The sequence below is a fragment of the Indicator indicator genome, chromosome 19 (genome assembly GCF_027791375.1).
Source record: "Indicator indicator isolate 239-I01 chromosome 19, UM_Iind_1.1, whole genome shotgun sequence".
In the NCBI taxonomy this organism is placed as follows: Eukaryota; Metazoa; Chordata; class Aves; order Piciformes; family Indicatoridae; genus Indicator; species Indicator indicator.
In genome coordinates this window covers 1-27,644 of record NC_072028.1, presented here as the reverse complement: position 1 = coordinate 27,644, position 27,644 = coordinate 1, and the positions used below count along the sequence as shown (strand labels likewise).

At 47.1% G+C, this 27,644-nt stretch overlaps 2 protein-coding genes across 2 annotated transcripts in view; one reads left to right on the top strand and one right to left on the bottom strand.

Moving 5' to 3' along the window:
• The window catches only part of ANKRD27 (ankyrin repeat domain 27), a 28,385-nt gene extending 21,418 nt beyond the window's left edge, over positions 1-6,967 (top strand). The window contains exons 22-28 of the mRNA XM_054389901.1: positions 499-696; positions 1,795-1,914; positions 2,404-2,565; positions 3,458-3,566; positions 4,354-4,435; positions 4,956-5,028; positions 6,588-6,967. Of these exons, the coding sequence (XP_054245876.1) occupies positions 499-696; positions 1,795-1,914; positions 2,404-2,565; positions 3,458-3,566; positions 4,354-4,435; positions 4,956-5,028; positions 6,588-6,806 (963 nt within the window). The 3' untranslated portion in view covers positions 6,807-6,967. The remainder of the gene's footprint in view (positions 1-498; positions 697-1,794; positions 1,915-2,403; positions 2,566-3,457; positions 3,567-4,353; positions 4,436-4,955; positions 5,029-6,587) is intronic.
• A 1,741-nt stretch (positions 6,968-8,708) lies between these two features.
• PDCD5 (programmed cell death 5) lies at positions 8,709-13,394 on the bottom strand. Its single transcript, XM_054389672.1, has 6 exons — positions 13,329-13,394; positions 12,158-12,198; positions 11,017-11,078; positions 10,462-10,553; positions 10,146-10,217; positions 8,709-9,805 (listed from the first exon to the last, which is right to left on the bottom strand). The coding sequence occupies exons 1-6, from the start codon at positions 13,392-13,394 to the stop codon at positions 9,758-9,760; spliced, it is 381 nt and encodes a 126-aa protein (XP_054245647.1). The 3' UTR covers positions 8,709-9,757.
• Positions 13,395-27,644: the final 14,250 nt, after the last annotated feature.

The window sequence follows — 27,644 nt, the reverse complement described above, 5'->3', positions numbered from 1 at the left end:
CAGCTTTACTTCCACATGAATAACATTAGTTTTAGTTTTTATCCTTATCACCTTGAGCTTTGTGTATTAGTAAAATAGGTGTGTACTGTCTGTATCCAAGAGCATAAGTGGCTGTGTGAATGACTGTAACTCCTAACTTTTACTGTCTGTATGAGCATACTAACAACTATATAAAACCAATCAAGTTTTACTTCTGGCTCAACCTGTGCTGCTTTAGCCTCTTGTTAATATCATGAACACTTTGCCTGGAGTTTCTCTATATAAAACTATCATGTTGGAGGGAGTGAAAGAAAATGAAAGCTCATTGTTCTGTTGAAAAATACTGCCAATTTGCCAATTTTTGCCAATTCCTGAAAGTCTCAAACTGGCCTCTGTGGCAGAAGTTCCTGTAATACATGTCTACCTGTTTTGTACATAAGCTGGGTATTTGGCTGCTTTTTGATCAGCAGAAAGTAGCACAATTAATTGCAGGGTTTCATTGTGTTTTTAACTCAACAGAAATTTGCAAGGATCTCTGCCAATGGACTTGGAGTAAATGTTTCAAACCAAGATGGTTTTACACCACTGCATATGGCTGCACTGCATGGACATTCTGAACTTGTCTCTCTCTTGTTGAAACATGGGGCCAGTATCAGTGCCAAGAACGTAAAACATGCAGTTCCTCTTCATCTAGCCTGCCAGAAAGGTCACTTCCAGGTAACTGAACCTCTTCATAAATGCAAGCTATTTAACACAACCACCAACAAAGAGCTTTTTGTGAAATTATCAACAGGACTAAACCAGTAAGAGTGAAAATTAGTTTGGCGTTTCTGTTCTTAATTTCAGTGTCTAAAATCACCAGATGAAAAGGAAAACCTGAAAGTTTCAGTAGGCATCTTGTCTTTGTCAGTGACCTAAGGCAATGGTGCAGAGTGCTGCAGTTAGCTGCTGTTGTATGTCAAATGCTTTAAGAATACCTTGTGCAGCTGAATCTTCTGTTCAAGGGGTTGGGCACGACTGCTGCTGGAGCAGACTTGGTGTCTGCAGTAGCCGCAGTATTCAGTATCTACTGTATCTGCAGCTTATTTCAGTACATTGAGCAAAGTAGAGCTCTGAGGGAAGCAAATGAACTCATCCCCAAATTTAAGTCAGGGGAAGCAGTGAAGGAGAAGCAGAAGCCAGTGAGCGGATGGTTTTAACGGAGGAGTAATGATCATGAAAAACCAGGGGCAGATAGGCAAATGGGAATGTGCGGTAAAGTGGGAAACTTGGAGCTGAGGACTGCAGGAGGAGAAATAAATGAGAGAATTGTGAAGATGTTGTGGAGACAAAACTCAAGGGATGCAAGAGGAAAATAAGAATACCACTCAAACTTATAGGTTAGTGAAGATATTTACAACATAAAGAACTCCTTCCAGGTGTTCCAGTGAAGTCAGAGAGGGCGAAACAATACTGCTGCTGTGGAGGTTTGGATGTGATGTGTTGCTAAGTTACTGCTGATGTATGTTTTTCACGTACCTCCAAGTTTCTATTTCTTGGCTTTTCTTTCAGTTGCTTAAAGTTTTGTTTGTTTGTGTGTGTTTGGTTTTTGAAAGCGTGGTAAAATATGAAAATTAGTGTGATAGGAAGAGATCTGTTTGACAAAGATTAAACTTGTTTTCTCCATCCTTTTTTCTTCCATCTCCTTTTCATTCTAGAGTAAAAAAATGTTGTGGGAGAGGAGATTTGTCTATTTTTAAGAAGAGAAAAGGAGGCAGGGCTTTCACTGCATGATTATGGTTAGCTGGTGTCTTGAATGAAGACTTCTTTTAATAGGTGGTGAAGTGTCTGATGGACTACAATGCCAAACAAAATAAAAAGGATATATATGGAAATACTCCTTTAATTTATGCATGCTCGAACGGTCAGTATGAGACTACTGCCTTGCTGTTACAGGTATGACCACTGAAAACAATGTTCAGAATAGTATTTCTTAAGTGGTATCTGTGCTTTTTTAATACTCAGGATCAGTGTTTTTTAGTTATGCATTTCTCTGTTGAAACTACTCAGGGGAAAAATCAGAGTATTTGTTTCCTCACTTCTTTCAATCCCTTCCCATCATGGTTTCTTATTAGACAAATATTACTTTACTGTTATACAACCAGCTTTATTTAAGGAACTTTCTGTGGCAGGTGTTAGGTTTTCTTGCTGATCTATGGAATTGTGGCTGAGAGAACAGGTAATAACATGATCAGGTGGCTTAATGTTGAACTGGTGATTACTGGCACATATGCATTCATCTGCTGCATTCATATGCAGCTACAGGCTTCTGGTGCATCGTTCTCCTTCATAAGCTGAAAAGCAAAGGAGAGAAAACAGCAGTAATGTGCCAGCTCTGTTTTGTGCTGCTCTGTCTTTATAACTTCTGTTTATCTTGCTGTCCAGCATGGAGCTGCTGTTAACCTTTCCAATGCCAAAGGAAACACAGCGCTGCATGAGGCTGTGATTGGCAAGAACGAGGCTCTGGTGGACCTGCTGCTGCAGAATGGTGCAGTGACGCACATCAGGAATGAGAGGAACTGCACCCCCGCAGACTGCGCTGAGCCGGTGAGTGCTGCAAGATTGTTTCTGGCCGCAGTTTTTCCTCAGGTTCCGAATGCATCATGGGGGAGAGAAAACAAACATGTCACAGGAATGTTTGCCAAGACATCTGTATTTAACAATTGGGCATGGTAAAAAGACTAAGGTGCGCGTCTACAGGGAACGTACAACAGACAGTATGATACCTGTGCTATGTGAAATCTTTTGTGTTTCTTAAAGAAGTTATCCTAGACAAAAGGTGTGAGTCCAGAAAAGGCATATCATGGCTTGAGTTGGAATTGGCTCTTTAACCTGTTACAAAGCAAAAGCACATCTGTGAATGAAAATTACATGGAAATCTATGCTGCTAATGGCAGAGAGGGCAAAAGAAATTCAGAATGGAGGAAAATAAAATACCTGTCACTGATCACCCATCATCTTCTGCCCTTCTTTTGATACCTTTTGTCTTCTCGTGTAACTCAGACTGTCCCCTTTATGAATAGCAACAGTGTCATATGTAATGCTAAATTCACTCTTAAATTATTTGATACGTGGTCCCTATCTTTCAGTGCTTCAGCAGCCTCTGAGATACAGCATAATGTCCACTGGATCAATTTCAGTGTATGTAGCACCATTTAACCTGAAACCAGCTTAACTGTCAATAAAACAGCTTAAAGCAGTAGGTCAAGACTACAAGTCACTGCTCGGGTATGATGCAACTTGTGGAGCACTGATTTTTGTCCCTAAGCAAAAGGATACAATTCAAAGTTTGTGTTTATAATGGGGTATTTTTGTGTGTGTTACATTCATTTGGGCAGCAATTGATTAACACAGGCTGTGTAGACGAGAATCCTAAATTGTACTGATGGTTTTTCTTTTTTCTTTGATAATGGTGAAAATGGAATCTTGAAAAATTAAGAATTCAAATATCATTAAGTTGCTGGAAACAGTACCAAGCTGTGTACCTACATTAGCAGAAAGAGAAAAGGAGTGTGAGCAGCATGCTACTACCAAGATAAGAAAAAAAGGTATGTGTCCTATTTCCACTGCCCTGAATAAAAAGATGTAGGAATTCATTTGCAGCTACATCAAATATTTTATGTAATGGATTTACATAGAATTAAAGAACAGTCAACTATTTTGCATACTTGTAACAGGTAACATATACAATTCTACAACTGAATACAGCAGACTTTGTTTTTATATTCATGACATTATTGCAAACTCAGTTTTCACTTTTTGGTGCATGGCCGAGCATTAACACACAAAAGCATTTAGAGTTGAAAAAGCCATGCCCCATTGGAGATGGTATCATCAGCTGTATAATAACTGTCCTTTTCAGTGCAAAGCAAACAGATTAAATCAACTCTAGCTGTCATTTGCATTGCCCTAAAACAGGGGTGCTGATGCCCAAGGCTGATTTGGTTCTTTATAATGTGAGAGCAGTTCTAAACAAGCAATAGAAGATCTGAGTGAGTAATATTAGCAAAGAGGTGGTGTAGAATCTGCGTGTTGATCAGTTCAGCTTTGTAAAAATGGGATTTTCGGGCCTCAAAGCCCAACATTACATGATCTCTCCAGAAGCTTGGCCAGTCACACGGACCTGGTGAAGAATGCTTACTCCTGCAACCTAAAATGCTTGAAAGTTTCCAGAGATAAACTGTGACTGGTTCAAGTTACTGCTATTTTAGTTGTACAGGAACATTTCACATCTAATGTCAGTAGGTGCCACTTCTCATTCAGAACTGTGGGGTTTTTTCATTCTTAAGTGTAACTCAGTTCTAATTTTAGCTGCCTGTTCTTTTAAACCCCTAGTGAATTCTAAACCATGTGAGGAAGCTGATGATCCCATAAGCAGACAACTTCAACTGCTCCAGTCAATTAACAGATTTAACAAGTAAGCATGGACGCTTCCTTGGAAGTATGTTTATTGTTTCCCATTAGTAAACAAGAAATACAGCAGATCAGAAAGCCCCAAAAGGGGGTCAAGCATTGTTGCACATCACATATGACTGGTTTGACAGCAGATGTTAATTCTCCAAGGCATGCACACTCCCTTCACCAGACAGACATTCTAGGCATGACCTGCTCATTGGTGGTGAACAGCAGTGGGGAAAAGCAGGGCCCAGGAAGCACTTGTAAACCTCTTTAGCTTTGCTTTCGCAGTAATACATGGTACCATTCATCCAGGATTTCAGAGAGAGGGTGCTTCAAGAATATTATTGTACTGCTGCACACAGTGCTTGTGTTTTGCCTGTGACATTTTAAATGTTAATGTATACTCTGTGATAAAATGGGAAAGCAACAGGTGGCTGTCATTTCGAGATGGTTTGTCAGAGTAGCCTTTCTGTGTGCAGATTTTCTCTGATCAAGACTTCTGTAGTTAAATTAAATTTATTCAAAATATGTTTTTTTAGAGCAAAACATTTACGGAGAACCGTAACAGGAGATAAAAGCTTTCCTAGTTTTGACTATCGGTTATTGCATCAGGTAAGTGAAAATACGTGCTTGAATTAGTTGTGTAATGTAGCAATGTTTGATTTGTATTCTATTAATATAGACACATATACAGGAAAATTTCTTTACTAGTGGTGGTTGATGAATCCCAGAAGTTCTGACCTGTTTGCCACATTGCTCATGTTTTGTCATTGTTCAAACTTCCATGGTTTTTCTGTAACACTTCTTTAAATGTGTTATTCTTACTTTTCAACCCCTTAAACCTCTTATTGCAAGCTTCATCTTGGTCTTGTTTTCTGTGTCATGTCTAACTTGAAGAACTCTCCAGTTTAGGAGAGCCCTAGCCAAACAGAGGTGCTACTGTCAAGGGAGAAATTTCTCAGTAGATTAAAATCAGGGTTTGTATGATAAGTCTGCTTGGAGGAGAAGATTGTTTGCAAGAGTGAATAGCATGTCACATTGGCAGCTGTGGCACAAATACAGGTAATCAGTTCAGCTGTGGTGGGGGCGCCATACACACTCTGCCAGCCTGACTGCTGGATACTGCCTTCCACCCAAAGCACGTGCTCCCTCTTCGTTCTTCACGCTGGTTTTGACTCTCATTGGACCTTCAGCTGAGCCATTTCAGCATACTCAGTCAAGAGAGAAACTCACCTGTTCAAAAGAAAATATTTCTACCAGGTTAGTTCAGTAGCTGCCCATTATTAGATTGTTGTAGCCTTAGAAATGCATCCATCTAGAAGGTAGAACAGTGCTCTGTATCAGGGAGTCCTTGTGGGACTGAGCATTTGAAGGCCCTTGAGAGAGCCAGATTAATGCTTTAAACTTGTAATAGTTTATTAATTCTTTCTGCTATTAATGATATCCCACTATTTAATTGAGTGTGGGCTTTAATTTTGTAACTGTGGATTGCTGAAGGCAGCGTGTCATGTAGGCATGGCAGGTGTCAAGAAGCGCAACACACGACTGTGACACTCAATGGTTTGAACTGGGTGCTGCCATCACGGCTTAGTCCTACAGCTCTGGATTGTCAGTGGGTTTGAACAGGCATCATCTCCATCTGCAGCCTTGTCAAGATTGTTGCCCTTATTTCAGCAAAAGGGGGTGGTAATTAATTCTGCTTTTCATTCCTCCCTTTGAAGAACTGTCACTAGCGTGCTTGGGTTCTGTTTTCCCTCTGGCTTATGTTCACATTTGCAGAGTGGCCCAGTAAGCAGGGATCTGGAAGCAGAGAGTCTTTGCCTTTTCCTTCATGGCTGCTCATTTCAAATAGCTTGAGATCTTCTGCTTTACAAGACGTGTTTAGAAGGGTTGGGATGATATTGCAATAGTGTCGTGAAAATAAAATTGTCTTCAGTGCTCGTACTCACATGTGTAGACTGGGGCAGGTTGCCTCTTCTTTTCTTCTATGTAGACTGAGCATAATCACTGCCCTGCAAAGGGTGCTATTTAAATCTTTGGCTGTGTTCTCAGTATGAAGAACACCATGAAATGAATGTGGTAATTATACTCAAGAAACACTGTATTAATTTCACTTCTTTGATGAAGAAAGTAGACAATGCTTTTGATATACCATTTTTCTCTCCTCCCAGTTAGCTATTAAAAGCTTTGATAAAACACATTTAAAATCTGTTGAAAGACTGGACCAGAGCAGCATTAAGATTATGGACACAAGATGCAGCAGTGAGTGCGTGGAATGTGATGATGTGACGGAAGTTCCTCACAAAAGTAAATTACTGCACCGAAGACACACTGTTAATGTGCCACTCTCAGCAGAAAATGGCAATGATAATAGTCCAAGTATTTCATAGTCCAGAGCCTGCTGTGATGACTTGTGTTCAAAACATTGACAAGGAAACCTGAATCTGGTGTCAAATCTGAGAAAACTAGGTGGTGTTTATTTCAATAACCCTTCACTGTGTATCAAAGGAGGACGCCTGCCTTCGGAACAGACATGAGGACAGCTCCTCAGCAGAATGTTCCTAGCGCTTTGGAAGACTGAATCTTCTGTTTATGTTGGAGGTAAGTGCACAGCCAGATCATCCTGAGCTCCACAGACACAGACCTCCCAAGATGGAGACAGCAAAATTACCTTCCTGCTCTACTTAGCACTTACTAAAGAATTGTATGTACCAGTAAACCAAATGAAAGCCTGTATTTTTCAGCCACCCACCTTGTTTGTAGAAACCTTGGAAAATTTTTTGCATTTTCAGTTTTTATCTCTACATTGGATATATACAAATATATATATTATTGCCAGGGATAGTTGAAATGTCTCTATTGTTATTGTAATGCTACAAACAATCATGATACATGTTTCTGCATACTTCAGTAACAGCTGTTACAAGCCGTAATTCATAACAACTGTGATGCCACATGAGAAATTTATCAGTGTGATTAGTGTGCAGTGATGTAATCCTTGCTAATTTCTTTGCAATGTTCCCCTGTATTGGATCTATAAGATCAAATTTTTACACAGAAGCCAAGATAGTGAGGAAAAAGTAGAGCACCTTTGACAGAGCTAAACTTTAGACTCTCTTTTCACAGGCTAATTAAAAAATATGCAGAAGCAAACAGGTATAAGGACACACAAAACTCTTTGTTGGGGGGGTTGGTTTTTTTTTTTTTTAACTTCCTCTAAAGCAAGTAATGCAGAAATGCACAAATATTCATGATTCTGACCCTGGGCAACATCTGCAGACAAAACTGCTTAGGAGCGCCTGCTCTGGTCTGCCCTTTAAAAAGGTGAAACGTCAAGGTGGAAAGGTGGTTCTCACTGCAGTAAGCATTTGTTGGAATAGGCTAAGTATTGTCCTGCTCCTAGAAGTGATCACTGAAGAGATGAGATCTCCCAAGTGACTGCAAGGTGGCTGCTTAGATTTGAACTCTATTTCCTACTGTTTTAGTTATGGTAGGAGAATGCGTAAAATAGCACAGGTGCGTTTCTAAGTGCAGTGTTTCTTCACTCTTGGCTCATTACATCCATTCACATTTTAGTAGTTCATAAACTGTGTGACTAATTCTGTTTCTTGGAGCTGTGCTGGTAGTACAAGCCTGGCAGAATACAAAGCTGGAAAGAGGTACTGGTGATTTTCTCAGCTTTTTAATCTGAGGTGAAATGTTCAGCAAGTGCATGTGTGGACAGTGGGAGATGAGGGTCGCGTGTTTATTTTTCTAATAATTTACAAGTTCATGTGATTTTTCTAATGTGCCTTTGATTTGTGCCAAATGATGGAAAGAAAAAAATAGTAAAATGGAAAGAAAAAAATAGTAAAATAACTCCTGAAAGTGCAGTTTTCTTTGAGTGATTGTCTTCAAAGCATTGAGTCTTCAACACACATCTTTTGGTTTCAGAGGTAGCTGAAGACTTCACCTTGTGTCTTTGTGTATATTGAATTAAAATAAGTCCAGAGCATTACTTCACATTTTTGCCAAGCCAGACTCTGGAATGGCTATTTCAGAAGATCAGCAAAAGCTTACATTGTTGTAAGTAGAATTTGCTAAACTTAGGAATGGGAACATGAACTGTGAATGCTTAGGATGTATCTGTGGCACTAACAAAAAACACTCTTTACATCATCTATCACTGCACCTTGCCTTGAAACTCTTCACACTCTTAAAGGGTCGTTAACTTAAAGAATTTCAGAATACACCCTTGATATTACTACAGGATCCTAGCCACAAACAGAGAAAGCAAAATGCCCAGTCTAAGCCAAACAAACCCAAACCCCCAACTGCTGAAATAGTTTAACCACATTCACACAAGATGAAAAACACCCACTAGTGCTCAGTTCAAGCAATTTTATTCTGTTCCAAAAAACACTGCAGTTGAGATCATACATCTTCCTGTTAAATTACGTCAGAAAAGGGCTGTGTGGTGGTAGAGCACGTTACAGCATTTATCCCTATTTCCATAACCGTAGTTTTGAATAAACATGTAGCATGAGTTCAGTTTTACTTTATGCAGGCAGGAGCTTCAGAAAGTTTAGGGGAAATGGTCTTTTTTTTTTTTTTCAAGGTAAGAAACACTCCAGCCATTTGATAAAAATGGAGGTAGCCATACTATGCAATAGCAAGCGTCTGCCCAGTGCTGTCACCGTTGACCACCTTCTTTCCCAGATGGCTTTGTTACTCTGTAGGGGAAGGGTTCGATTTTATGTTGGTTACAATGTCTTTACACAGGCTCTGAAAGGGAGTCCCCTGATCCAAACATTCACTTCATAAATTTCCAGTAAGGACTTGAGAGCCACAGATGCTGGATAGGCTTCCTGCAGGGGCTCAGGAAATCTTATTTGCAACACCTGTGATTAGAGCCTCGAGGGAAGTCCTTTAATCCTAGAGAGGGCAGCTGTTCCCAACTTAAGGTTTAGCCCTGCCTCATGTTACAAGATCTCCAACAGTTGCAAAGTAATTGTTGCTTAGAGTTAAGGGGCAACAAAATCCTCATGCTAATGAAGCAGTGGAGACCCCCACACTTCTCAGGCCTCTTAAAATAAAAAAAAAAAATTAAGCTATAAACTCCCCTTCCTCTATTTATTTTACAGCACAAAGTCATGGGGTACCCTTTTTATATATTAAAAAAACCCACAAAAAAACACCCCACAAACAAAAAAGAAAAAAACACAACCAGAAACTAAAACACACACGCAAAAAAAAAAAAAAAATCAAAAAGTAAAGAAGCGTAAACATTTTCAGGTCTTGCATTCTGATAACAGCATGTTGCCTTTTTCCAGGCCTTTTGTTTGGCAGACACTTCTATATATTAGTAATCATCCTCTTCATCAGAATCCAATACTTTCCTTCTGTTGAACTACAATGAAACATGAGTTGAGAATAGGGTTACAGTAAATCCAACACTGAGTGAGCCTTTTCAAGCCCTGGCACGGGACAACGAATACATCCCATGGAGCAGAGCATTCACTCTGACAGGGCCCTGCCTGGCATAAGGGGACGGACAGACAGGGCACTCTGTGACCAGAATATTGATGTCCCACTGCCAATACCTGCCAATTTTACTATTGATAAGGACTGCTATGATTTAATCCCAGCTTTTGTCACTGTTGTATCCTGAACTGAAATGATCCAATACATGCAAATCTTCTGCTCTGTTACATAGCAAATTATGATCACATTCAGGAAATAAAGTTTACCTTCACTGTTGTTTTCTTTTCTGTTTGCTGACTCACTTTTTCAAGTATTTCTATCAAACCTTGTTCTGATACCTAGGAAAGCAAAAGAACAGCAATGTAAACACATTCTGAGAGATGCTTAGCATCAAACAACTGAATCACATTTTCCTTCCTCTTAGAAGTGTTTGATGGAATTACCTAATGTTATTTAGAAGCTCTGAGCTGCCTCTTTGGGTTACTTACAGATATTAAAAAAAAATCTCCCCATCTTTTTTGAAAAGGGTAAATTAAGTTTGAATTAATACATGCAAGTAAGAATTTGAAGAACACAACTCACCTTTCCACCTAGCTGTCCAAATCTTGCCATCTGTATAAGATAATTCTCCACTGCTTTAGCTTTGTCTGGTTTCACGAGTGCTAAATTGCTTACTGCAACAAAAATAGGTTCTGGTTTTTTTAAGGCACACTCAAATACCTTCACTTATAACTAGAAAGTGACAAACATCCCTGTGAAATTGTCTTCTTCATGCCAAGGTCATGAAATAAATTGAAAAAGGCATATATTGAAAATTGAAAAGGTAAAAGATAATTAAATTTCTTACTTTTAAGTATTTGTTCTGGTTATCTTAACTAATTCTGACTCTCAGTACAGTGTCTACCACTAGTCAAAAAAATAATCTGAATTAACATCATTCAGATGTTAGTTAACCCTTCCCCTCCACTCACTGATATCCCAAACTGAAAAGCTGATTGGAGGAAAATAATTTTTCCTCCAACAACACTATTGCTGTAGTCTGGCCTCCATACAAACACATTCATACATCCCTGATGTGAGCAGGACTGGAGTAGACTGGATGAGAATTTCTCAGGATAAAGTTACAAGGGTACTTACATCTTGCTCGAGCTGCTTGATCAAGAACTTGTGCTAAAATAGTGTTTCTTATCTCTGCTTCCCTGTAATGAAGACACACAGTAGAAGTTTGATTTCAAATACTTAAAATAACATGCACAAACTAGCAAGCTTCGGAAAACTTCTAATTCATGTAAGTGACTTCTTGGGGTTCCTTCAAACCTTACATTTATATAGCCTCTTTTCTATCATTTTCCATCCAGAGTAGCTCTGTGTATATTAGCAAAGTTATACAGCTCACAACATCTTACAAGAATAGAGTTTATACTACTTAAACCTTCTTAAAATTTATTATTACATCTTAAGACAAAAGTCATGCTATGCACTGTAAAGATTCTGTGTTCAGTTCCAAGTGGAATTTCAAAGGCAGTGTATAAGGAACAGACCATGCAATTGCAGGACAGAACCAAACCTCATTATTTATTTAGAATTTTTCAGCAAGTCATCATATACTTGCAATATTTGACTATTTGCAAAACTGAAATTTTAGTTTATGCATTTCACTTAACACAAACTTTGTGTGCAAAACCTACCTCTTTAAACACAATTTCCCACGAAGTACAAATACTAAACACTGGTTCTGCACTAATCTCTGATGTGAATCATTTGGTGTCATATTTTTAACTGTAATAGGTGTCTGAGAAAAATCAAAGCAACTGGCAAAGCATGTGCCCATTACACTAACAGAGTCAAACCCAAGTTCAGCACTCAGAACTCCATTTGGGTCAAAGTTCTGCCAGCCTTCAAGATTTTTCTTACGACTTTTTTCCAAAAAGCCAAAGCTTCTGAGTTCCAGAAGCAGATGACAGAGTGATGATGCTTCCCAGAAAAATTCTGTTATGCCCCTAAGGGTCATGAGGCTATTGCAGCACTCAGCTAAGTCCCAAAGTGAAAATTAACTCTTTTCTTCCATGCCCTCCCACCTCAATCAGGGTTCAGACATCCCTATTGTAGATCATCCGAGATTGTCACGGCCTGGGAGACATATTGCAGCTGTCCTTAGATTAAACCTTTGGCACTTCTGCTTGTTTATGGGTGTTTTTCCAACAATTCCGGTAAAGAAATTAAATAAAGGTTCAAAATTATTAGATGTAACACCAGAAGGCAATAGTCTAAGTTATACCTCTGTTTCGCTTCCTGTTGTGATGGATCACCAGAAGGATCCTAAAGAATGAGATCAGAATAGATATCATTATCCAAAAATGTTCTACACAGGACAGTAAGTTTAAATATTCCAGCAGACAGTGTTGGCCAAACCTGCCTGCTGAATTTTCCTGACCATGGATGAGATCCTGAAAATAAGGATCTGCTGCTTTGGTAAATAAATATGCCATACTACGCTTTCCTCACAAAGCAGTAATCCAGAGTAGTGTGGCATATAGTGCTATTGGATCTATCCAGATTGCTGTAGACTTGGACATTAAAAGGCCTTCCATTCAGGTCTAAGATAACATACTTTCCCAAAGCTCCAATAAATAGATAAAAGCATTTAAAACCTAATAAAGTAAGCTAAGGACAAATGAAATTCAATGTAACACTCTGCATTTACCAATACGGAAGAAAACACAATCTTAAAGTGGTACTTGGAAACTACCATAACCAGCTGAGGCTATTCAGAATTACAAACAAACAGAAAAAAAAAAAAATCTCCCCCGAACTTCATATTGAATCTGCATTTCAAACTTTATAATTAACACTTTAAAGTGTAAAAGCAGGATGGAAAACCATACAGAGAGAGGAAACAAGGCTGAGCATAGGTATGGAAGATTCCTATCCAGGAACACAGGACAGGCTGATACGCTGCAGCTCTGAAAAATGGTGACTGAAAAAGCCTAACGACGGTAATCCATAAACCTGCAAGTGGCACAGAAAATGGTGGGAGGCTTATGCGCTGACACTTCCAAAGCAATAGCCTGGGCAAACAGGGCAGGTGCCAGGCCCAAAGCGCCCTGAAGTCCCTAACTGCTCACGCAGCAGGGGCGCGGCCGGGCGCCCGGGGGGTCGTAATCCCCCACCCCCTGCCTGTCACTAAGGCTGCAGTCAGGGACGTTTCCACTAAAGCAACGGGCACGGCCCTGCCGCTTCTCCTAGACCACAGCCAAAGGCTTTATTTACAGAGAGGCCTCCTCGCGGCGCGGCCCCTTCTCTCCCCGGCTCCCGGGCTCCTGAGAGGCTTGGGCAGAGGCACAGGCCCTGTCGCACCCGGCGAGTGACCACCTCCCCACTGCCCGGCGATAGGAAACAGGTGCTCTGCCGCGCGGCGTGAGGTGGGTTGGGCACGCCCCGCGCCATACCGCATGCTTGGACTGCAGCTCCGCCAGCCGCTGCTCCCGCAACGCCTCCAGCTCCTTGTCCGCCATGGCTAAGGAGCAGCCGCGCAGCCTCACGCTGTGTACGGCCCGTGCGTCATCGCGGCAGGCACTACCAATACAGCGCCGAGCGCAGCCGCTTAGCCGTAGCACAGGCAATGTGACTCGCCTGTGCTTCAGGGCCTGGGGCTGCCTGCTGGCGGCCTGGCCAGCATGACAGCCCGGCCCTGCGTGACAGCCGAGTCGCGGAACCTTCTGACTTCTCTGTCCCCAGAAGCGACCCAAGCTCCTAGTAAGCATACAAACCTACTCAATCCTTTACAATCTGAGGAACTGAGGTTCTTTGCTTTTCACTTTACAGATTGACACTTTGCTATCCACTTCATTGACCAAACAAGCAAGATGTGCAGCAACAGCAGCCGCGGCAGGGTCGGCACAAGTGCCGTAGCCGCCGCAGCGAATCTGTCAGCGTGAGCGCCGGCGATGATGCAGCCTCACCCTGCAGCCTCGCAGGGGACCTCCTTCTGCTCGGATTGTGCGGGCTCCAGGTAGGGTTTGATTTCTGTCAGAAGGGAAAGGATGAGAAGGAAGTTGATCAGTCAAAGCTTTCCCCTAGTAGCTGAAGTATCTGTCAACGGAGACTATCAGAGCAGTTAGGTAAGCAGAAAGCCTCTGATGGAAATCATTAGGGTGACAAAGAGACTTCCCTGGTTTCCTTTGTGGAATGCTTTTGTTTGTCCCCTGCCACTGGGAGGTTCTGCCAGGGGCTGTGTTCCTTTTGCAGAGGCTGTGGGCGAGGCTGCGCTCGGCACCTCGGGATGCCACAGGCGGAGCAGAGAAGCTGTGCTCCTGGCAGTTGTGTCTCATCTGAATGGGGACGAAGGTGCAGGCCCTTTCTCTGCAGCTGGTGCAAGATCAAAGAGGGCTTTGTCTCTAAGGCCAGCGCTACTCGACAGAGGAACCAACATTTATTTCTCTGCCAGTGTTACCCAGGGTTTCTCAGCTACTCAGGACGCCCAGCCCCAGTGCCAGGCTGATGTCAGCTCATGGCTGCCATCCCGATGGCTGCCTGCCTAGGAGGAACTGGAACTATTTGACAGGATGAATGTTTGTCTCTCTTTGCTTCCAGTGCCCCAATAAGGACTTGTCCTGACACAGTTTCAGAAAGCTGAAGCCATCAAAGGGTTTAATTTATTAGAGCAACAGACAGAAGAGATTGGTAACTGCCAGCAAAAAATGCACCGTCTGCAAGGTGAGTGCTCTTGGGGTAGTAAATCCCAGGGAGCAGGCGACACGCTCGGAAACGCAGACCTGTGCAGCAGCTGTACCAGAGAAGAGAAAGGCAGCAAAGCTCAGTCGTGTGCTGAAGGTGCAAATCTCACCGAGAAGGGTGTCCCTGGCTTGGGGTGATAAACAGGAGGGCAGCCCCTCAGCTGTCTTTGTCTTTCCTTCTATGATGCCACGTGGGGGTGGGCAAGGATGCACCAGAGAAGCAGTGAGTGAGGGATGGGGGCAGCCTCCCAGAAGGCTGCTTGCAGCCATGAAAGTTTGAAATACCTGAACGTTCCTGGAAGGGATAAAAACCCTGGAAAACTGTAAGTATGAGTGTGAGGTGTTCCAGCAGAGAAAAAGCTGTGCTGTTGATCTAGAGGTTGCAGAATGGCAGTAATTTGTATGCAAAGAGGCTTTGGAATGACCCCCACTGTATCTCCTCTGGTATCTCAAAAGGCTTCTATAGAATAGAAAAGCAAATCCTGATTAGAGCCCATAGCGTTTTGAAATATAAATGTAAATTATAGATATAAAAATAAAAAATAGTGGATTTTTCTTTGTGTGTCTTGGTGGTCTAAAAGTTAGACGGAAAAAAATTCTGAGCAGAGCCAAGAGGAGCTGCTGCCCACGCACAGGTGTAAATGCCGCATCGATGCCGAGTGCTGCCACCGTGTGTTTAATTGTCGACACTGCAGTTGTGCAGCGGCATGTGCCCCCGCCCCCGTCGGTCCTCGGTGCTGCTGCCTCCTCTCCAAGTGCCCTGAATGCTTGAAATGGCTGAAAAATCGTAGAAGTCGGTGGGGGAGGAAAGAGGAGGAGATTAAAAATTATTTAAACCTTTAGGTGTTAGTGTGAGGAGTTAAATAAAGAGAAAGCTCTTATTTTTATATAGATGATAAAAAATTCTGTTCATTTATAGTCAAAAAACGATTTAAAAGCAAAAAGCCTTTGTCTACCCTAGTCTAAAGAGGATGGTAACCGGTGGGGCGCAGGGGCCGGCGCATCCTCAGCGAGTTGGCGCCTGCGCCATGGAGCCTTTCGTTGCTATGGGACAGCAGCGGCGAATCGCTATGGACGCCGCGCGCTGCTACGGACGCCGCTCGCGCTGCCATGGACCCCGCGCGCCGCCTTGTTGCGCACGCGCCACGGAGGAGCAGTCATCCCAGCTGAGCCGAGGGCAGCCGCGGTGACCGAGCCCCGAGTCTGTGAATTGTCCTCACTTCGTATATAGTTCGTGGCGGCGGGACTTGGATTAATAAAGAATTTGTTGGATTAATAAAGAATTTGTATTTTTATTACCTCCCCGCCTCCTCATTTCGCAGCACGGGGTCAGGATCCCGCTGGGACAAGAGAACTCCAAGGCAGGACGGCCCCAGGCGTGACAGGGTGCCCGGGGGCAGAGCCGGGGGCAGGGCAGGCTCCCGCAGAGAGGTGGTGGCAGGTGTGGGGCTGAGCCGGGCGGGGGAGACAGCGGGGAGCGGGTGTGCGCTGAGCGGCTGCGAGAGTCCTGAGGGACATGGAAGAGGGCCGGGGGGGAGGGGTCGGCTTGGAGCTGAGGCGGCTGTGAGCGCTGCAGCAGGGCCTGCGGAGGAGCCGGGGCCGGCACCACGCTCTGTGTGCCCTGAGGCTCCCCGCGCGCCGCGGCTCCGCTATTCCGCGCCTCAGGGGTCCGCGCCGGCCACGTCCCCTCCGCCCTGGGCTCGGGAGGGGTCGGTGCGAGAACTGGAACGGGCAGAGGCGGTCGGATCTGCCGGGAGAGCTGAACCCCAGCCTGGCGCCGCGGAGAGTGCGGTGGCCGCCCCGGAGCAGAGCTGCGGCGGTTAGAGATCTGTCAGGTAGCTCATAGGGGTCTGGCGGAGCCGTGCGGGAAGAGCCTGGCCACGGGTGTGAGAGGGAGCAGGGAGAGCTTGAGTAGGGGGGACCTGAAGCGGCTTAGAGAAGCCTTTTTTTTTTTTTTTTTTTTAAATTCTGAGGTACTCTCTTATGTAGCTTAGAACATGCATAGATGTAGAACTGTTTAATAGAGAGAGCAGCAGGGGTCGCTGAAGGGTCTGTGAGGGTCACACCAGGGGCGGCGGAAGGAGTCCCTTGAGTGCTTGGAGGCAGCGCCTCACCTCCTCCGCGCCCCGAGGGGCCGGCACTCGTCCCGGTCTCCTCACAGGGCGTCGGCGCGGGAATTGGAACGGCCAGAGGCGCCCGGCTCTGGCGGGGACTAACCCCATCCTGAGGCGCCGCTGAACTCGGTGGGCTTCGAAAGTCGCTCTTGAAGGGCATCTGTGGCGCAGCTCTGGCGCTTAGAGATCTGGCGGCGCCTCAGAGAGGGTTTGGCGGATCCGTGAGGAGAGAGCCCAGGTGCGTGAGAAGGAACAGGGAGAGCTTGATCAGGGGAGCCCCGAAGAGGCTTAGAGGGACTTTCTTTTAAATTAAAATCTGAGGTACTCTCCTATGTAGCTTAAAACATACATTGCCATAGACATAATCAATAGAATGAACACTAGGGGTGGCTGAAGGGTCTGAGCGTTACACCGGGGAGGCGGAGGACTGTGTGAGGGGCGGAGGTGCTGGGCGGGGCTGTCTCACCTCCCCCTCAAGGGGCGGCACGCGCCGCTTACCTCTCCGCCCCGCCCCGCCCCCAGGGCGTCCCTGAGGAAATTCAAAGGGACAGATGCTGGTCGGCTCTGGCGGGAAGGCTGAATCCGAGGCTGAGGTGCCGGTAAATTGGGTGGGCTGCGAGAGTGGTTCTCGAAGTCGTGCGGGGACAGAGTTGTGGCTGATAGAGAGCTGGGCAGGCGCCGCTGGGGTTTCGGCGGATTCGTGAGGGGAACGCCGAGGTGCGTGGGTGGGACCTTGATCGGGGGAGAGCTGAAGCAACTGAAAAGGGGAATTTTTTTCAGTAAATATCTCGAGGTGCTCTCATCCGTGGCTTTGAAGGTGCACATATTTGTGTTGTTTTTTAATAGAAGAACATCAATGGTGGCGGGGAGCGGGGGGATGTCTCTGAGCGCCACACCAGGCGTTGCGGTGGGGGCGGGCGCTGTGAGCGCCCTGAGGGTCCCGGCGCGGCTGCCTTCCCGCCCTGTCGCGGCACGGAGGCCGTCGCGCGCCGCTCCCTGCCTTGCCGCGGGCTCCTCAGACGGTGTCCGTGCGGGAACTGGAACGGCCGGAGATGCCTGGCTGTGGCGGGGAGGGTGGGCTGAAGCCCCGCTGAACGGGGTGGGCTGCGAGGGTGGCTCTTGAAGTCGTGCGGGGGCAGAGCTGGGGCTGTTAGAGAGCTGGGCGGGCACCTCGGGGCTTCTGGCGGATTCGTGAGGGAAAACGGCTGAGGTGCGTGAGGGGAAGCAGAGTGAGCTTGGATGGGGGCAGAGCTGAAGCAACTTAAAGGGGAGTTTTTAAAATAAATACCTTAGGTACTTTCACATATACCTTAGAACGTATGCACATCTATATTGTTTTTAATAACCTCAGGGGTGGCGGAGGCATCTGAGCGTCACAGTGCGGGGGGTGCTGTGAGCGCCCTGAGGGTCCCGGCGCCGCCGCTCCGCTCTTCCCGCCAGAAGGGGCGGCACGCGCCTCTGCCTCCGCCCCACGCTCCTCAAGAGCTGTGGGAGCGGGAATGGGAAAGGACAGAGATCCCGGCTGTGCCGGGGGGGGAGGGCTGAAGCGCAGCCTGCAGCCCCGCTGAATTTGGTGGTCTTGGAGGGTTGTCCTGGGACAGAGCTGGGGCTGCAAAAAGACTGGGCAGACACCTCGGGTTTTGGCGGGATTTGTGAGGGTACAAGGGGAGCTTGATCCGGGGGGGAGGTGAATCAACTCGGGGGAAATTTCTCTTTTATTAAAATCTGAGGTACTGTCCTGTATAGCTTAAAAGTTTATTTTGTTGTGTTTTTTTTTTTTTTTTTTTTTGTGGTTTTTTTTTTTTTATATAGAACAAATGTTTTGGAGGGAAAACTGAGAACTATAGGAACAGAGAAGTGACATTTTGGAGGAAAAAGCTGAGCAGATCTCTGGGGAAGAAACAAAACTGCAGGAAAACCTGTCATAAATAAGAGGACACAAAGGTGATATTTTGGAGGGAAGTCTTTTTGTTTTTACAAGGGATAAACCAGAAGATTTTGGAGGGAAAAGCTGAGGTAATTAGGGAGGGGCAGAGCTGATACAGAGGGGAAAACTGAGATAATCTATAGGGGAGAAGGTGAAAATTTCAGTTGGAAAACCTGAGGTAAACAAGAGGACATAAAAGAGGCATATGGGAGGAAAGACCTAAGGTAAATATCTATGAGACAAGATGCTGAAGTGAAAGGCAAAGGTAATGTGTAGGGGACCAAAATGAAGATTTTAGAGAGAAAACCAGAGCTTATTTAGGATGGAGAGCGATGACATGGGAAGGAAGAGCTCAGGAAAGATGGAGGGGAAAAAGGTTATGTTTTGGATGGGAAAAAATAAGATGGCTTGGGGTCGGCAGAGGGAACATTATGCCTGGCATTGCAAAGAAACCTGTAGAGCAGAGGATGAAAATGTTGAAAATAAAAGCTGAGATAATACAAGGAGAGAAATTATATTTTGAACAGAAAAGATAAATTAATGATTTAGGGGGAATGCTCCCTCTTTCCCTAGGGCGGGGAGGAATTGGCGCGACTGAGGCCTAACTGTGTCCACCTTCCTTGGCAGCAGCTGGCACAGAAGGAAGAGGAGGCCTGCTGTGGAACTGCGAGGCAAGAGACGGCAGGAAGAGGAGCAGCGCTGGGCTGGAGAACAGGACGCGGGAAAGGTGCCCTGGGCAAAGAGACCTCCTTCTCAATTTGGCTGTGGTAACACAAGGTGTTTGCCAGCACTGTTAGGGTGCCCTGGCTGGCTTTGTGCTGGGCGACCTCCCTGTAAGCAGGGCTTGGTCTTTGCTTTTGCTCTTGTTGGCCTTTTGCCGCCTTGCTCCTTTGGCTGCCTGAGACTGCCCACTCTGTAAGTAGGGTGCGAGCTGGCGTCTCCATGCCTCTGGGGGAAACTGAGCAGCCTGGACACCGGCCCCCCCTGTAAGCAGGGGAGGGCGCTTTAAACAGCCCCGGCAGTTTCTTGGCTGCTGGCGGCCTGGCCAGTGTGACCCCCTGTACTCGGGGCGTGTCACGTTTGCCCCTGTGAAGGCCCCTCTGCTTCCATGCATCCCTGGCGGGGCCAAGTCTGACACTCTGCTCTCCTGCTCCGGGGTAAGGATGGCTGCCCCACCAGTGGCTGCCCAGAGCTTGCTCCCTCTCCTTGGAAGGGCTGTGTGTGTGGCCCCTCTTGTCTCTGTGTGCCTGAGTCTCCTTGTCCTTTAGGTCCCTTTGAAAATGCTGCAGCTTAGCTTAGGCTTCCCAGGAGGGAAAGAGGGGCTCTGGGCAGTAAACAGGTCAGTCTCCTTGGAGGCCTTGAGTGGGGTGGGAGCTCGGCTTGCCCCTCCTTTTATTTGAAGGACACAACAAAGCCACTTAGTCGTGTTGTGGCAAGGTGACCCACCTGTAGTTCAGGGCCTGGGTCTCTGCCTTCATGGCAGCCTGTTCTCTTGGCACCCTGTCAGTTTAACAGCCCTGTACTCGGGGCCTGTGTGAAGAGTTGTGGAGCTTTCTGTCCTCTCTGTCCCCAGCAGCAGCCCAAGATCCCTGTAAGCAGGGTTGGGGAGACTGCTTTAGGCAGCTAACAGGAACAAAACTTCCCTGGCCCTTAGAGGCTTGAGGTCAGTCCCTGGGCTCCTGAGGAGGTGTGGTGTGCTGCAGCCAGGAGGGCCGGCCCGTAAGTCGGGCGCAGGCCAGAGCCTGTGGCTCTCCGTGGGGTTTTTTGGGAATGCCAGGCCGAGTGCCACCGCCCTGTAGGCAGGGCCGTGTGTGGCCAGTGTCTGGTGGGAAGTTCAAGGAGGCCCCCCCCCCCTGATTACAGGGGGGGTAGATCTGGCCCTGGCCTTTCAGAGGCATGGGGCCAGGGAGTGTGTGGGGCTTAGCTTAGTGTTTTTTACCCCTCCCCCAACCCTGTCTTCAGGGCTGGGGACACAGTCCCCCCGGCCTTTGGCCGTGAAGCTCCACTGCCTGGCTGCTGAGTCTTCTTTCTGTAGCTGCGGGGCCGGGCCAAGCTCTCAACTCCCTGGGTGTCGACCTGTCCGTAAGCAGGGTCGGGGTCCGAGTGCCTTTGCGCTCAGCCGGCAGCCTGTGTGGGGTGCCCACCCCGTTAACAGGGTGTGGGTCAAGATGCCCCTGAAGCGGAGAGAAGTAGCCTCTGTGGGCCTTTGGGACCAGGGCCGCCCTGTAAGTCAGGGCCCGGTCAGTGCCCTTGGCATCCCAGGCGTTTTGCAATGCCAGCTGGGGCTCCAACCCCCTGTAAGCAGGGTCGTGCAGCCTCTCTGGCCGCTGCTTTGCATGCCCAGCTCCATTTGCCCAGTGTGCCCGTCTCCAGTTCCCACAGGAAGTCTGCCGTGTGCTGCATGGGTGAGTCACGCTGAAGTGGGAAGACTTTGCCGAGTTGGGGGTGTCTGCGGGCGGGTAGCTGGCTGGGTGGTGCCCTTGGGGAGCTCCCTGCGGGGCTGTAGGAATCCCTCTTTCCCTCAGGCGGGGAGCAATTGGCGCTACTGAGGCCTAACTGTGTCCACCTTCCTTGGCAGCATCTGGCACAGAAGGAAGAGGAGGCCCGCTGTGGAGTGGCGAGGCAAGAGACGGCGAGAAGAGGAGCAGCGTCGGGCTGGAGAACAGGACACCGGAAAGGCGCCCTGGGCAAAGAGACTCTGGGAGCTCCTGGGCAGTAACAGAGCAGTCTCTTTGGACTCCTCGAGTGGGGTGGGAGCTTGGCTTGCCCCTCCTTTTATTTGAAGGACACAGCAAAGCCTCTTAGTTGCATTGTGGCAAGGTGACCCACCTTTAGTTCAGGGTCTGGATCTCTAACTTCATGGCAGCCTGTTCTCTTGGCACCCTGTGTCAAGGGAGCAGGTACCTAGAACTGATGTGTATAATCTCTTGTGCAGCTTATTCACATGTTTTTCACATGTACAGCTCACTCAGAGTGAGCAAACTGTAGAACACTCTGCAAACAGCTGAGTGTTTTGTCTGTTTAACTGGCCGGGCAAAATGAGCTGAACTCCCATTCTGAAATAAGCCATTACTCGATCTAATTTGATTGTCATTTGCACTAATGCAAAAATAAAGAATCACCATGCAGCTCCTACTGTGTCAGTTTAAAACACAACTTGCTGTGACTCAGCAGAGCTTTCCTGGAGTCGGGGTGAACACACTACATGTATAAGGGTGAATTTGTGTTCCTTGTCAACCTCTTTTGAGTGAGAGAGGAATTTTTGTTTTGTTACTCCTAGGTGATGCCATAATGCTTCTAAGAGGGGAAAAAAAAAGTACAAGTGGTGGGAAAGGAGCATTTAGCAGAGACAGTAAATACTAGTTTTCAGTTAGTCCATGTGACAAGCAATGCAGGTGAGAGAACAGACTCGAACAAATCAAACTCTCCAAAGCTTGACATCGTGTTTTGGTAACGGAGAAACAGCTACTTGTCTTGCTAGAACATCCTGGCTTGTTTCTAAGCTTAAGAATCTTTTGAGGACGTTCTTTACCATTTGTAACTCTCCTAAACACACAGGCGGGGAATTCTTTAGGGAACATTTTAGCTCATCACACACACAATACTTGTCTGTAAAACGTTGCCAGTGCTTCTATAATTTGAGTTTCACGTTTCTACCGGAGCTTGCAAACTGGTGACCCTTCAAGGGCACCACTGTGTTCTTCGTGGAGTGTTTTGTTGTTGCAAACTTAGGAGAAATGTGGGGTTCAGGTGATGAAGTTACTCTCTTCAGAAGTGTCTGTTCAACCATAGACTGATCTCAGAGGCATTTACAGCCATTTAATGCTGACTACAGTTTCATGGCTGACTTTGTTTGCCTTTCAAATCCAGCCTCAAGCTGTACAGCAGAGAAGGGTTGTTAGTCTGTGGCAGGTGTTTAAGGTTGCTTTATTACAAAGTAATGCTTGATTGGTGTTTATTTCTGTAAAAAAATACTTACTTTATCTGTTTTTATTCTTCACATTAGATATGTCTCCCCTTCGTTCCCCTGACCTGATTACTTTAGGGTTTTATGGAAGCTTCACTGTGTGTGTAGTGTCTGTTTTTCACTGCAGAACTCTTATTTTTGTAATGGGAATGGCTGGAGGAGAATTTATGGCTAGAACTGTGTACTGTACAGTGAATTTACTCTATCAGTAAAGCTGACTGAAAACATGGATGACCTTGTGATAACAGCAAGGTACAGAATCTGAGGTGAGCCTTGGTAGCAGCAGGTAGGAAAAGCCAACAACCTTTTGCCATTTACTGAGCTCATTTATATACTTCAAGGTAGCCTGGCCAATTTCTGGGGCTTTTATTCATGTTGCTGGGTAGCAAAATTTTCATGGTAAAATGAAGACTTGACAGAGGATTTTAAAAACTGGTAAATGCTAAGCCAGGGGCAGTTAGCTCTCAGGCCCTACAGTCATCGAACTCTTTTTGTTGGACAAGAGCTGTAAGACCACCCTGTCCAACCATTCTTTAACTGTCTGGTCTGGTGCTCAACTGTTTCCCTCAGCACCACCTCTCTGCCTCTTGGAACCACCTCCAGGGATGGGGATTCAACCACCTCTCTTGGCAGCCTGTGCCAGGCTTTGAGAACCCTTTCAGGGAAGGAGTTTTTTCTGATGTCCAACCTGAGCCTCCCCTTGTGCAGCTTGAGGCACTTTCCTCCTCTCCCTTGTTATGAGGGCGAAGAGACCAACCTGCCCCTGGCTCCAGCCTCCTTGCAGGGAGCTGGAGAGAGCAATGAGGTCTCCCCTCGGGCTCCTCCAGATAAACAACCCCAGGCCATCAGCTGCTGTTCTTCAGACCCTGAGGGTCAGATGGACCACTGGAACTCTTGACTAATACAGAGGAGCACTAAGAACTAACAAAAATCATTCTACTGGGCTTTGGTTTGTGGATCAAAACATCTTTTGGTGCAGACAGCATGGCAGTGATGGGTTTGTTTAAAAATAAAAAGTCACTGACTGGGTTGAAGCTCTGGGGTCCTTTCTCTGTGCTGTGTCAGTGGATTGCACTGAAATACTATCCATGGAATGTTTTGTCTCCAGTTCCCATGATTTCCCAGAAGAGAAACTTGTGTTCAGAATCGTAAATTCTAGGACTGAATACAGGTACCACGTGTCAAGCTAAGCCAGGAATGGAGGTGGCAGCTGTTTAACCAAGGTGAAACTGCAGCGCTGCTTGAACTGAATGGGGCTGCTTTGTGCCACTCAGACTTTGTACCAGCTTTGGCTTTTTAAGAAAGACATTGCATTAGATCATGTGTAATGCAGAGCAAATGGTGCTGGTGACATGCAGAACTGCATTTACGAGGGGCCCTCTGCAAATAAGATCTGTGTTCGCTTGGGAACTTCTCCCTTTTAGTTGGTAAAGATCAAGATTCAGAAGCATTTCTGCGGTGGCCGCCCTCCCCAGCGCAGCGTGTGTGTGTCTGTGGTGCGGGTTTTTTTATTTGAATGGAAAAAGTTCTGAAGGGAGCCCAGCTGAGCTGCTACCCCGCACAGGGGCAGAAGCCCCGGAACTGCTGAGTGCTGGGGGTCTGTTAAGGGGGTCTGCTGTTATATCAATTGGGTCTGAGGCTATCAAAGGGGAATTTGGAGGCATCTGAAGGGTTTGGGGATATCTAGAAGTGTCTGGGAGCCTCTGGAGGAACTCTGGGGGGCTCGTGGTGAGGGTGTCTGGAGGGTCCCGAAAGAGGAGGTGGTGGGGTGTCAGGTTTAGTGGTCTCTGGGGTTTTGGGGTGCCCCTGGATTTGGGGAGGTCTCACTCTGGTTTTTGGTGTCCCTGCAGCCTCAGGACCCCCCAGCCACGTCTCCTCCAGCATCTGAAGGTGAGCTGGGGGCATCTAAAGGGGTTTAGAGGGTGACAAAGGGAGTCTGGGGCCCCTAAGATGACGTCGGCCCTCACCATGATGGCGCCAGCTCTCACCACGTCTGCTGCGCCCCCATCACGTCAGCTCTGCCTTCATCTGGACGGCTCTGCCTTCAGCAGCATGGCACGTGCCAGCCTGTCCTGACCACCGGGATCCCGGTGACCTCTGCCCTCCCTGCTGTGCATCACGTCAGTGCCAGCCTCTGCTGCTCTCTGGGGTTCTTGTGTGGCCAGCGGGCAAGTGGCAGCGGTGAGGGGTGGGGTGGGTTTCGGTGTCGGTGAGCAGCGGTCTGGAGGGGTCCGGAGGGCTCTGCTCCCAGTACCACTGAGTTTTCTCCTAAGCTCTCCAGCGCTCACAGTGTGACCCCAGTGCCCCCCAGTCTCTCCTCGTATTCCCAGTAATAGCAAAATCCCTTTCCAAGGCTCCCAGTAACACCAAGTGACCTCCCCAATCCAGCTGGTGCTCCCAGTGAAACCCAGATCCCTTTCTCGGTGCCCTTCCAGACCCACCAACGCTCCCAGTAACTCCAAAATCTCCCCCAAGCACTCCCAGTACCACTCTGTGTCCTCCCAGGCCCTCCTAGTGCTCCCGATATGGTCCCAGTGTCCTCCCAGTCCTAGCCAGTTTTCCAAGGAATCCCCAGATTCTCTTCCAAGTTCTCCCAGTGATCCCTGTGTCATTCTAGCCTCTCCAAGTGTGGCCCCACTGTCTTCACAGTCTCACTGCCCCAAAAGAGGTTTCAGTGCTGACAGTAATACCCAGTGTCCTCCTGTCCCAGTGCTCCCGGTATGGCCCTAGCATCCTCCCAGTCCCTCACAGTGCTCCCAGGACCTGTAAAACCCCATTCAAGTGCTCCCAGTAATACCCAGTGACTCCAAGCCCTCCTAGTGCTCCCAATATGGCCCCTCTATTCTTCCTGTCCCTCCCAGTGCTCCCAGTAACTACAAATTCCCTTCCTAGTGCTCCCAGTGCCCTCCCTCAGTGTGGATGCCACTGATGGTGCAGCTTTGCCCTGCAGCCTCCCTTGTGTGGGCTCGGCTTGTGTGGGCTCCAGGTAGGGTTTGACCTCTGTCAGTCAGAAGGGAAAGGCTGAAAAGGAAATTGTTCAGCTAAAGCTTTTCCCTAGTAGCTGAAGTTTCTGTCAATGTAGACTCTAACAGAGCAGTTAGGTAAGCAGATAGCCTCTGATGGAAATCCTGGGGGTGGTAAAGAGACTTCCCTGGTTTCCTTTGTGGAACACTTTTGTTTGTCCCCTGCCACTGGGAGGTTCTGCCAGGGGCTGTGTTCCTTTTGCAGAGGCTGTGGGCGAGGCTGCCGCTCGGCACCTCAGGATGCCACAGCTGGAGCAGAGAAGCTGTGCTCCTGGCAGTTGTGTCTCATCTGAATGGGGACAAAGGTGCAGGCCCTTTCTCTGCAGCTGGTGCCAAGATCAAAGAAGGCTTTGTCTCTAAGGCCAGCGTTACCTGACAGAGGAACCAACGTTTCTCTGCAGGTGTTACCCAGGATTCCTCAGCTACTCAGGACGCCCAGCCCCAGTGCCAGGCTGATGTCAGCTCATGGCTGCCACCCTGCTGGTGCCTGCCTTGGAGTGCCAGGACTCTTCCTGGAACTATCAACAGGATGAATGTTTGTCTCTCTCTGTTTCTGGTGCCCCGCTGAGGACTTGTACCAACGCAGGGTCAGAAAGCTGAAACCACCAAAGGGTTTGATTTATCAGAGCAACAGACTTGCTGCTGCTAAGGGGTCTGAGTGGCTTCCAAAGGGCATTTGGAGACAGGGAACGGGGTTTTTTTTGGCATCTAAAGGGATTTTGTGGGCATCTAGAAGGGGTCTGGCACCCCCTAAAAGGGTCTGGGGCAGTGTTAGGGGGTTCTGGGGTCATCTACAGTGGGTCTGGGGGCATTAAAAGCATGTGGGGGTACCTAAATGTATCAAATGGGTTTTGGGTGCATCCAAAGGGGTTTTGTGGGCATCCGAATAGGGGAATCTGGGGGGTGTTCTGAAGGAGTTGGGGGGTGTGAGAGACGTGGTGCCGGCCTCTGGCCTGTTCTCCACCGTGGGTCAGCCACTGGCTTGCAGCACAGAGGCTGGGGTAGGTGCAGCCTCCTCCCCCTCTTTATTTCTCTGGCAGAGCTCCCCTTTTGGGGGAGTGGGGATGTGTACATGTGTGGTCGTAAGGCCATGACTCATGGCCCAGTACAAATCCAGACAGGTCTCAAGATGTCTAGACAGGTTCTTTCTCTCCCCTCCTTCCTGCCACAGTAACAGGCCAATGTGGAAAAAGGAACAAAGGGGACAGGACCTTGCCTGTCTGGTAAACAAGATGCCTATCTGGGGCCAGAGCATGTAAGCTTCCCCAGATACAAGGTCCTGGCCTCTTCCTTTTTATGGTCAGAGCCTGACAGAACGCTTTCCATTGGGCAGCTACATGTTAGCTTTAGTGTCCCATTGGACCAAGTGACCTCTGGCATTTTGTATATATACAAGTGGCTAGGTAGCCTAGGCACCTTGCTCAGATCCGCCTCGCTCAAATCTGCCTTGCTGTTGCTTGCTGAAGCCGTGCTCAAGCCTAGCTCAAATCTGCTGAAGCCTCGCCTCACTTCAAGCCTTGTTGTCTCGAGTGTCCTGCCTTGCTTCGAGTGTCTGGTACAGAGCCCTGGCATAAAGCCTGAACCTCAAATTGGATTACAAACCGACAGTTTCTGGAGCCTGTCAGCAGAGCGAGCGAGCTAGAGACCATCTCCAAATTCCTACTCGAATCCTCGTGAGTAAACCCGGCCTGCTCATATTTTCCTAAGGGTTATGGGTTGGCCTTTGGTTTACAAGTGGGTGAAGCTATTGTGTCATAGCTTTTTCCAGTCTCTGAACTCTCTAAATTGTGTCAAAATTGCCATTAAGCATCCAGGAAGAATTCACGACTGAATAGAACCTGTAAATAATTCTATCAGTTTTGTACATAGATTGGGGATGGGGTTTTTGGGAAAATAAAAATAACTATATTTTATAATTCCCACCTCGTTAATTTAACCCAAGCTAATACAAAACGTCGAACTACAGTAATGAGCTGCTGGCTGGGCAGTTTCCTTTCT